This window comes from Sturnira hondurensis, unplaced genomic scaffold (genome assembly GCF_014824575.4).
Source record: "Sturnira hondurensis isolate 20B ecotype Veracruz unplaced genomic scaffold, ASM1482457v3 Scaffold0011299, whole genome shotgun sequence".
Taxonomy (NCBI): Eukaryota; Metazoa; Chordata; class Mammalia; order Chiroptera; family Phyllostomidae; genus Sturnira; species Sturnira hondurensis.
Window position 1 is genome coordinate 614,949 of NW_028083930.1, and position 12,032 is coordinate 626,980.

General features: G+C 44.0%; 1 protein-coding gene across 1 annotated transcript; it reads left to right on the plus strand.

Moving 5' to 3' along the window:
* Window positions 1-7,040: 7,040 nt before the first annotated feature.
* Window positions 7,041-10,017, plus strand: SLAMF9 (SLAM family member 9). The gene is given in 4 exon segments (XM_037059772.1): window positions 7,041-7,086; window positions 7,520-7,870; window positions 8,610-8,762; window positions 8,765-10,017. Coding segments are annotated over 4 exon segments (741 nt in total). The 3' UTR covers window positions 8,956-10,017.
* Window positions 10,018-12,032: the final 2,015 nt, after the last annotated feature.

The window sequence follows — 12,032 nt, forward strand, 5'->3', positions numbered from 1 at the left end:
ATCAGGTATTGTGATCCCTCCTACTTTGTTCTTCTTTCTTAACATTGCAGCTGCTATTCGGGGTCTTTTCTGGTTCCATATAAATTTTTGAAGTGTTTGTTCTATGTCTGTGAAATATGCCATTGGTACTTTAATAGGTATTGCATTGAATCTGTCAATTGCTTTGGGTAGTATGGACATTTTGATGATGTTAATTCTTCCAATCCATGAACACGCTATATGTTTCCATTTGTTTGTGTCTCCCTTGATTTCTGTCTTCAGTGTTGTGTAATTTTCTGCATACAGGTCTTTAACCTCCTTGGTTAGATTTATTCCCAGATATTTTATTTTTCTTTTTGCTATATCGAATGGGATTTTTTTCTTGATTTCTGCTTCTGCTGATTCATTGTTAGTATACAGAAATGCCTTTGATTTCTGGATATTGACTTTGTATCCCGCTGTTTTGCCAAATTCATTTATTAGTTCCAGTAGTTTTTTGGTAGAGTCTATAGGGTTTTCCATGTACACTATCATGTCATCTGCAAACAGTGAGTTTTGTTTCCTCCTTTCCGATTTGGATGCCTTTTATTTCCTTTACTTGTCTGATTGCTGTGGCTAGAACTTCTAATACTATATTAAATAGAAGTGGTGAAAGTGGACAACCTTGTCTTGTTCCTGATCTTAGTGGAAAAGCTTTCAGTTTTTGCCCATTCAGTATGATGTTGTCTGTAGGTCTTTCATATATGGCCTTTATTATATTGAGGAATGCTCCCTCTATTCCCACTTTGCTGAGTACCTTTATCATAAATGGGCGTTGTACCTTATCAAAAGCTTTTTCCGCGTCTATTGATATGACCATATGGTTTTTGTCCTTGCTTTTGTTTATGTGGTGTATTACATTTACTGATTTGCGGATATTGAACCATCCTTGCATCCCTGAGATGAATCCCACTTGGTCATGGTGTATGATCTTTTTGATGTATTGTTGGATGTGATTTGCCAATATTTTGTTGAGGATTTTAGCATCTATGTTCATCAGTGATATTGGCCTAAAGTTTTCTTTCTTTGTTGTGTCTCTATCTGGTTTTGGTGACTATTCCATTTTCTATACTGCACTTTACACCCCATGGTGATTCTGTAACTACCTATCTGTATTCCTTAATAAACTCACCTCTTCACCCACACCCCCTCCCATCTGGCAACCATCAAAGCCCTCTCTGTATCCATGATTCTTACCCTGTTCTTCTTGTTTGCTTTGTTTATTAGATTCATTATTGATAGATATGTTTTTATTGCCATATTATTGTTCATAGTTTATCTCTTGTTGCTTTTAAAATCTTCTCTTTATCTTTAAACTTTGGCATTTTAATTATGATGTGTCTTAGAGAGGGCCTCTTTGCACTGATCTTGTTTGGGACCCTCCATGCTTCCTGGACTTGCATGTCTATTTCCTTCACCAAATTAGGAAGTTTTCTTTCATTATTTTTTCAAATAGATTTCCAATTTCTTTTTCTTCTTCTTCTCCCTCTCTCACCCCTATTATGTGAATGTTGGACCCCTTGAAGTTGTCCCAGAGGCTACTTACACTATACTCCTTTTTGGGGTTTGTTTTTCTTTTTGTTATTCTGATTAGTTGTTTTTTGTTTCATTATATTCCAAGTCACTGATTTGATTCTCAGCTCATCCGCTCTACTGTTGTTTCCTTTGAATTGTTCTTTATTTCAATTAGTGTATTCTTCATTTCTAACTAGATCATTTTTATGCAATTGTGGTACTTGCTCAGTTCCTTGAACATCCTTAAACTCAGTGTTTCAAACTCTGCCTCTGATAGATGGCTCATCTCCATTTGGTTTAGTTGTTTTTTTTTTGGAGTTTTGATATGTTTTTTTATTTGCACCATATTTCTTTGTCTCCTCATCTTGGCAGACTCCCTGTGTTTGTTTCTATGTATTAGGTAGAGCTGCTGTGAGTATATGTCTTGGTATGATGCGGACTACTGCTCATGGGGTCTGTGATACTGTGGATGAGATACAAGACAAATTCACATGGACTACTGAGTCCTGCGGAGGGAAAGGGATGGCATGGCTTCTCTCTCAAGGGAAGAAAAAGCCTCAGAGTGCCTCAGCATCTCTCTCAAGGTGAGAGGGCTCTGACCCCTGCCTTGACAAGCTTTTATTGCTTTTCTGGGCACATTACATGATGGTCCTCATTTACTATGCAACAGTTCACTTTAGGTGGTTACCTTTTACAGAAAACAAAGGAGAGGATGCCGCTAATCACATCACAGAAGAAGGATATTTGCAAATGCAAAGGGAAAGAGGTTGAACTGGTTACACTTGTCCTTGGAAGGTTTAGCGTAAACTTTAGGAAGTTACTTTAAAGATAAGCAGCAAATGTTTTCTGCCTCAATTCAGGGTGAGGGAGTTTTAGCAAAAGCAAGTCTCATAGCAGCCTAGGTACAATGCAGGCCTGATTCCCAATGGGAGAACTTATCTGTGGGTGTGGGTCCTGTCTGGGCCCACGCCACGCAGAACGGTCTCTTATATTGGTAGTGTGGCCTAATGTAGTAATTGTCCTGTAGGGTCCAGGGCACGGCCTCCCCTATCACCCAAACTGGGTACTTGAGGTAAGCCCTTTGTGTGGTTGACTATGTCTTCCTCTTGTAATTGAGACTTGATTACTGTTGGCAGGTCAATGGGAGGGATTTATCCAGGCCAGTCAGCGGGAAGGACTGGCTGTGACCACTGACCACCAACCTCTGCCTTCTGTGTAGAACCAGATGTGCTATGGCAGGGTTGTGGTGCTCCAACATGGTCTGTACCTATCCAGTGGGTGTGCAGGCTCTAGGGTTTCCCAGGTGGTTCAGGCCAAGGTCAGCCCCAATCCATGTTTTCCCAGGGGCTACTGTTCATGAGCTATAAAGCAATCTGAGATGGCTGCTCCTTGTACTGGGCTTGGAGGTTCCCAAGCAAAGCCAAGTTGTAGATCTAGGCTGGCTACTGCTAGTGCTGGGCCTGGGGCCACTTAGAAAGAGGTACAGGAGCTGGGGGCTCACTGAGACCTGTGGTTGCTTGTTTAAGAGGATTTAGGAAGTTGTGAATCATTAGCCAAGACCGGCCATTCATGTGGAACAGTTACTGATAATAGCTTGGGTGGGTTGGTAAGTTGGGTGGGACAGAGTCTTTGGACATCTCTAGGGTGAAGCAAACCATGTTAGCCAAGTTGATGGAGTCTCATATAAGACACTCGCCTACCAGCTCTGTAGCTCTGTTGGGGGAAGGTTCAGAAAAGAGACAATGGCCTCTACCTACTTTTCTGTCTGGGAGAAAGCTGTCCCCAGCTCTTGCCTCGATGCCAGACACTTTTGCTCCTCCCTGTATGCCACTCGTGCCTTTCAAGCTGCTACCCTGGTTCTGGAGCTTAGAGGGGCTGAGTCTGAGTAAGTCTTAAAGAAGACTTAAGTTTCTACCCTCATCAATGTTATAACAAAATTATGTTGAACAAAACATCATTATTTAAAGATCTGCTATAATTATTATTTTATTGTGAATCCTCACTTCTTCCCTAAAAAATAGATGATGTTTTATCCCTGATCAGGAGCTAGATGACAGAACTTCAAGGAAAGAACTTGGAGAACTATGAAGTGTGAGCCCTGAAGGTGAGGATTTGAGGAGACAGGATCTTAAGTCTTGCCTTGGAGAGCTAAAACCATTGTGGATGGAGATCTGACTCCTTTGCGGCAGCTGGAAGTGTGCTGTTGTGTTATAGATACTGAAACCTGTCAGGGTGAGAAATGTTTACAGTGGGCATCTGAGGGACACCCATGTGGCACAGCCTGCTTGGTTGACCTCAGTGCTCTACAATGATGACAGATGAAGAACAAGGGGAGGAGATGAGATGTAGGCTGAGGTGTTCTAGGGCCTGAGGAAGATGTTTCAAAGGACCACTCAGAATAGAGATGCATCCACCTGAGGTAAGGCTGGGAGAGAGGGAACCAGTGGAAACTCTTAAGAACCTGTAGAATGACCCTTCTGGAGAAAAGATTCCATCTTAACCATCTGCCAGACCTGCAGAGAGCAAAGGCTAGGCGAGAAAAAAGTCATCACCTCCTCTGCCTGCCCACCATCCTGGAGGAAAGGACATTAATTGGAGGAGATGAATTGAGGGGATGAAGGTGCTAGGGCCAGCTGAGAGTAATCAGACAGCTTTCCAACCTCTCACCACCACCCCCTCACTCCACTGGAGGCTCCAGCAGGAAACAGACCAAAACTGGAGTTGGGGGAGTTGGATTATAATTCAAGTTTGGAATTTTGTACATTACATGGGACAGAAAGCTCTCATTTCTGAACTGAGACACAAAACCAAGGCCAGAGTTTTCATATGGGGCAGAGGAAGACTACTTCACTGAGTTAGATTAATGGGGCAGTGAGAGAGACAGAAATGGGGTTGCATTGGGATCACAATCTGTGAGCAAGAATGAAAATCAGATTTTTCAAAGCACTTGAAAACCTTGCTCTGAGAAATACGTTCTCCACATTGGACTGGGAAGGCTCAGTGGAAATGCGATAGGGAGGATGAAATTACTTTCCTGGGCTCAATAAACATAATGTACTATCTATAGATAGGGTTAATCCATCTGAAGACAGTTACCTTTTTTACTTTTTCTATGACCAGCACATTCACTGTAGCAGTCATTAAGTTGCCACTGGACTTCTTTTCAAGAGAAATCTTGCTTGTCTTCAGCTACAAGAGGTGCAGTTAACTGACAGCTTCCAGCTGCTGTGCCTGCAAGGTCTGTGTTCCTCCTGAATAGCCATTGGCTGTGCCCAGTGAAGGTGCTGGCACATAGCTCAGAGCTCCCTGCAGACTTAGCAGACATTGCTCTGCATCTTGGTCCCAGGCTCTCCTTGCTCAGTTCTGCTTCCCTCCCCAACTTTTGACATGTTCAATCAGTTAAAACACCTTCTTCATATACTGCACAAATCTCTTTTTTGCATTTCAGTTGTCTTTACCTTTTTGAAATAATAAAGCATAGTATGGCAAAAATGTTGCATATTTTCTTCCATCTTTAACATTAAAATGACTGCACAAAAGTTCACCAATTTTTAAATATGCAGTGATATGACAGCTGTCACAATACAATCTAACAAAATCATTTTGAATGAAGTTAAAGAACACTAAGCACTACTAGAGCCATCTTACAGAAAAAGCCAAATTAACTTTTCAGCCAACCCAATATTTTCTTGATGATCATGCCATTCTAGCTGTTACTAACAAAAAATATTTGGGGCTACATTTCAAGGAATATAGATAGTTATCAACTAGAAAGCTTTAATATGCTTGTTTAGGACAGTAAGGTTAGCCAAACATTACAGCATGAAAACTCTGGGATACAAAGATGAAGTTGGTTCTGTTCACATCTACATCTATATACCACCTAATGCCAGAAATGTTGCATAATATCCAGTCAACTGATGGTCCAGTCTTAATTTGATTACCAGGGGCAGAAACCACCTCATAAGGTCACCCAATGCGTTCTAGACAGCTCTCACCATTAGAAAGATTTTTTTATTCCTTGTACTCACCCTCAATCTGATTTGATTCACATTATATCCTCACGAAGTAATTTAAAGTCTTTCTGTTAGGTATGATAGATAGTAAGCCACGGTAGGGAGGAGTGGGGAGACATTTCTCACCCATTAACTCAGCAGTCCTGAGCCTGGTCTGATAATATTGCCAGGTGTTCCAACATCACAAGAAACATCATGCTAGCAAAGGCAGAGGAGAACCCTTGAAATTATGTATGTATCATTTCCACTATCTGGGAAAGAAAGCCTTTGAAACTGTATATTCATCCCAAGGTCTGGAAGGGGGAAGAGGTGGAGATCTACAGCACCCAAAGAAGAAAACTATAAAATAACTTTGGTTAACTGCCTGCCTTTGGTCACTATCTGTTTTACAAGGAGGTCTCTATACTTACAGAAAGAGCCCATAGATAACTTTAGGTAACTGCCTCAACTTTAACTAACTGCCTCCTGTCACATATCTGTTTTACAACAAGATGAATGAATGTGGTCTGGAGCAAGATGAGAATTCAGGGTAACAGACCCCCACACATATCTACATTTGGGTAATCACATTCCCCCGGGGAAGCTGGCACCATCTTTACCCACCAATCAGTATGCAGCTCCCTCACCCCCATCCCAACTATGTAAGTCCTCAGGACAAAAGACCTGATGCTCTTGCCACCTTTGTTTTTTGCCACCCAAGCCTACACCTTTCTATGCCACCTTGGCAAGGCCCATTCTCTTCCATGAGAATGTATCACCAATAAACTTTGCTTACATGCTAATAGGCTTGCTGATCCACAATACTTTAATGTGTAGGCAAGAACTGAAGCAAGGCTACTCAAGAACTGAGTAACATTTCCATGTTGGCTTTTTTAAAGAGTGTCAGATTTTTCTTCCTCTGAATAAGTCTCTCAGTTGACAACATAACTAACTTGAAATGCAATAGAAAGATTTCATTCATTCATTCATTCCAAAAATATCAGTTGAGTTAGATGTGTCTAGCCTGGGAGCCAAAAACAGTGGGACATACAGAGATATTTCAAAAGATGGAGTCTGTCTAGGGAGATAAAGATGTTTATAAGATCAAATGATCACAGCTATGTAGGAGTTGCCAAGCCTGGATAGAAAGTGTTCTAAGAGTTTGAGAGAGGTGGCGGTATGTCTGGGGGGTATGGAAACATAAAGGGTGGGGACTCTATGAAAGCTTCACTTAGAAAGTGGAATCTGAGCTGAATTGATGGACAGGAAACCTGAGTCAATGAGTAAACTCTGTTGACAATGAGGCTCAGAGAGAGAAATCTTCCCAACATGGAGGGGGAGGAGCTTTGTGAGAAAGGAGGAAGTTAGAAGGCTGGAGATAAGGTGAGGATTATTTCCTTCTCCTCAGGATAGCCAATCAGTCACTGTCTTTAGTAGTCTCCTGACAGCTTGTCTTCTTCACAGCCTTGTGTGCTGACCAAGTCACACATCCTAGGGCACAAGGCTGCTGACATGTGGACCCTTCTTCAGCTGCTCCTGCTCTTGCTGTTCCAGGAAGGTGAGAAAGACTGCAGCTCCAGGACAAAAGTGTGTTCTTCCCCCCTTTGTTCTGTTCTGCTGGGCCTTGGGTTAGCAAGGTACTTGCTCTAGGGCTGAATACTTCTGCTCTTCTGGAGTGAAAAGGAATAGGGTATGGCTTCAGGGCAGGATCAGGAGATGAGGAAACCTGGGGATATGGAAGGGAGAGTAGCTTCCTAATGGCAAACAGAGAGGGTTAAATTTGGAGAGTGAGGGCACAGATGGAAGCCAACTCCTGGTAGGTGTTCAAGTCAGGTGCAGCAGAAAGGTAAAGCCAGAAGAGGCAGCTGGAGGACAAGATTGAGTGTGGGACCATAGCAAGTTGCTCAATAGAGGATGAGACCACAGCCCTGCTGCCAGTCCCAGCAGCCCGGATACACCAGCTGCCTTTCTATCTGTTTTCTTATCTTCAGCCAAAGGAGGTTTTGGAGATGGTATGGATCCCAAGGAAATGATTGCAGTCTTTCAGGAGTTCATCAGTCTACCCCTGGAAATGCCATTTGATGAAGAGGTAGAGAACATCATCTGGTCCTCCCACATAAGGCTTGCTACTGTGGTGCCAGGGAAAGAGAGACATTCAGCTACCACTGTGGTGACCAACCCTTGATACCAGGGTTGAGTAAGCTTTCTGAATCCCAGCTACTCTCTGCACATCAACAATCTGAGTTTGAAAGACTCAGGGCCTTTCCAAGATCAAGTCAACCTGAGGACATTCCAGATCTCCACCATGCAGCATTACAATCTATGTATATACCACGAGTTTAGTTTGGCAACTGCAAATCTGCTTTCTCTGGATTTCCTGAGCTTCCCATGCAAAGGAGAAGGGGTCCCATTACTTGGGATTATGACTTGAAAGGCTGTGACAAAGACAGACTATCCCCAGTGTGCCTAACCCAGCACCTAGGCTGCCACCACAGGTAGAGTGACCTGAAGCAGCAAAGCACTGGGGCATGGAGGCTGTTCCTATGGAGGTACCCAATATAGAGAGGTCAGGGGCTTTATGTGTAGATCTCTAGGAGACTTTCTCTCCCAGTGAGATTTTACATGGGGGTTGAGGAGGGTGAACACCACCTCCGTTTTTGAGCCTTTTTCACTCTTTTGTGTGATTTGAGGGTTACTCCTATTTGAATGCAAATTTCTTCTTAGTACCTGTGACACTGACTGATATTCTAGCTTGAATCTTGCTGAGACACTCATTAAATTATAAATGTCCCTGAGAAGGGGGACAATATATGTTGGGATCAAGGAGGTAGAATGTGTAAGAGAAGAGAGGCAAGGTAATAAAAGGGAGGTAGAAGATGCCACAGGCAGCTCTGTCTGCCTCAGCAGCTGCCTGGGGGACCCTGGGTTGTATGCTGACTGAATTTTGCTAGTTTTTGCTTATGTGTTGTTTGGGTGGAGGAGCTCTCAGAGCACTGCACCCATAACACAATGTTGAAGAACTTGGGAAAACAGACCCAACCCCTTATTACCTAGAGGGCTTTTGTGTTGTTCCTTATCTAGAATGGCTCTCACAGCCTCACATCACTGTGAACTTTGAGATCTCTGGCAAAGGTCCCTGAAATATGTCCCTGATATGCTCTGTTGAGAAAGCAGGCCTGGATGTGACCTACAGCTGGATATCCTTGGAGGATGGCCATGACACAGCTCATGAAGGCTCTGGAGCCATGGGGACAATATCTTCTCCTATACTTGTAGGGCTAGCAACCCCATCAGCAACACCAGTTCCCATCTCATCCCTGCTGGATCCTTCTGTGCAGGTACCAGGACCCCAGAGAACCCTGAGATGGTGCAGGGACTCAAGGCCATTATCTCCCTCTCTCAGCTCTTCCCAAGAGATTACATATAATCTAGAACCTAACTGCCTCCCATAGAGACTTGATGTTTGGATTGGGGAGGGAGCCCTCCCTCTTCTTAGAGCTCCCAAGTTCAAAAGTCTCTTCTCTTGCTCGGCTTGACATTGCTCCCCCAATCTCAGTTCCTGAGCTTCTGTGAATAGAATTAGTATTTCCAGGACACTTGCACAGAAACATCAACTGACTATGAACTTGAGACCACTCGGTGGGATTTGGAGTAGGTTTCTGCACATCACCTCTCCATCTCGTGAGCCCCTTCCTCTTTTCTTTTTCTGTTCCAGATACCTTTAGGGAAGGCCTCAGCTTCCTGCTGCCTCTTGGCCAGGGCATCTCTCCTTTTCCTGCTCCTGGTAATTCTGGCCATGGGACTGTGGCTCATTTGAGGCCAGAAAAGATGCAAGATACCAAGGATAAGAAAATTCAGGAGAAACAGAATGAGACTGAGAAAGGAAGAGAAGCCTGCTTCTAACCTCTCCTGATTGCCTCTTGGGGACCCCTGTCCTGACCACTGTTTCCTCCCAACTCTCAGGAAATCCTCCCTCCCCTCCCCAGGCTTTCTTTGTCCCAGGGGCCCAGGGTGGATGTACAAAGGGTCTTACTCTCACAGAGAATATTGGGTGGCGATAAAGTTGAATTAGGTGACCACCATGCTGGAAAAGCTGTTTGGTCCCTCCCTGGATGACTCTGGCAAGCCTGTATCTTTTCTTTCCTTACAATCAAGGTGCCCCCTTCCAAATCCACCTTCTTTCCTGTAGGGAACTGCTTTGCAAGATAAGGAAATGTAGCTCAGCACTGATGTGGAAAACCAGTGGGGGGCAAGTCAGCACACAGGGCCATGACCATGAAGAAGTTCTCCCATAGGAAATCAGGCCCACATTATACCTAGGCTACTTTGTGACTTGCTCTTGCTAAAACTCTCTCACCTTGAGTTCAGGCAGAAAGCACTTGCTGCATATCTTTAACGTAACTTCCTGAAGTCTGTGCTAATTCTCCCGAGGACTGAAGTATAACCAGACCTCTTACTCTTATTGTTCCCTTTCATTTGCAACATTTTTTCCTTGTTAATCTGTAAGAAGTGATCAGTAACATCCCTTCCATTGCTATCTGTAAAAAGTAATTACCTAAAGCAAACCTAAGTATAATGAATGAAAACCTTCTTTGATGTGTGCTATTAGAAAGCCAGTAAAAGCCTGTCAAGGCAAGGGTCAGCTCTGTCTCCTCTGGAGAGAGTAGCCAGGCTGCTCCAAGGCTCTCTCCCCTTGAGAGAGTAGCTATGCGGTCCCTTTTTCTCCACAGGACTCGGTAGTCCGTGTGAACGTCTCGTCTCATCCATAACACCGAGGACACTGTGGGCCGGTGTCTGTGTCACTTTTCACTCCAGATGCCCCCTTGAAGCCCCCATTTCTTCTAATCCAGATGCTCCCTTCAAGCTGCTTTTCTTTCCACAACAGGTGCCCCCCTCCATCCTCCTTTCTTTCCACTCCAAATGCTTCCTTTCAAGCCTATATCCTTTCTGGAGCTTGGCTTTGGAGATAGAAGTGAGTCTTCACAGTGTGGTGTTGGTTTATTATTATTCATCTCCTATCACTTCCTCATTAACATATAGAACATTTATACTTTAAATGTGTAAAGTGAGAGAATACTTCTAACCTAACTAATCTGTGACTCTCTAATGAGGGCACATTGCAGGCTCTGAAAACTCTGAGTGGTTTTGTTCCTGCTAAGATCTGCTCTCACAGCCCTACTTGCACCTTGGCTGACAAGTTTACTTAAAACTACTCCCATGTACCCCACTCAGTCTAGAGGCTGTGCTGTTGGGGAGACAGGAACCTCCCCAGTGCCATTCTACTCTGCATCTGTGTGAGCCTGGAAACTTTCTGTCATCTCCCTGATGCCAGCTTCTCTGGGCCTCTGATGCCTACCTCACAGCTGGATCAATAACTGAGGTCTGGACCCTTAACCTCTGTGGTTGGTGTTATTATTCTAACTGTCCTTTCTTTATAGATTTTCATGACTCAGAGCTCTCTGGATTTTTGACCTGGGTTAATGTCTATCTCTTACACACATACCACCCCTCTTGGGCAAAGGCCCTCAGGTTTATGTTCCTGTTCGTTCCTGAGCCCAATGACAGCCTGAATTCCTCAGCCAGGCTTGATTAGTCACTACTCATAGGGCTGTGCAACCTGTGGCCCACGGGCTGTGTATGTCCCAGGATGGCTATGAATGCAGACCAACAAAAAATCATAAATATTATGACATTATTAAATATCATAATATTATTAAAACATTATGAGATATTTTTGTGATTACATGTCACAATATATTTCATATGTGGCCCAACACAACTCTTCTTACCATGTGGTTCAGGTTGGTCACATCTGGCTTAAGCTGTGGTCATCCTCCCAAAATCAGTTGTGAAGCTGCCATGGGGTGGGAGAATTGGGCAGAGACTTGGAAGTCACCCAAGTGACAGGACATGTGTAGATTATAAGTGAATTGGAGGGGGTGGTATAGAATTCAGTGGAGAGAGCAATGGGTGAGATCTCAGGAGAAATGGGCTCTGTTCTGCTACCCATCTCTAGCTTACTTTGTTCAGGAAGCATCTTTTGGGGTACAGTCCCATTCCACAAGGAACACACACTTTGAAGGAGAGGCAAGCATTAGTATACCTGATTGGAGCTCTTAGAGAGATATGGCTAATAGAGTATCTTGGGTTCCACAGAGACAGGAGGAGCTGGTGCCCCTGGGGAGGTTCCAAAAAGGAGTGTGAGCAGTTGGGAGACAGCCATGTGGCAGAAGCCATAGCTGACATTTCTCTGGACCTCGCCTTCCCTTCTCAGTGAGGAAAAGAATGTTGACCTCCAAGGTGTCTTCCAAGGCAAGAAATACTAGGCTGTGAGGAGGCTTTGAGGTGCACTGGGAAATGGTGGAGACCAAGGACACTGCTTTTGGGAAAAGAAGACACATGGGCCAGGCACTAAACACTCAGGAAGAGGGCTCTGAACAGCATAGGCCATGGGCAGAAGCTAAGAGCCAGGCTTCCTGGACTAGAAAGGAAGCAGGGCCAGGA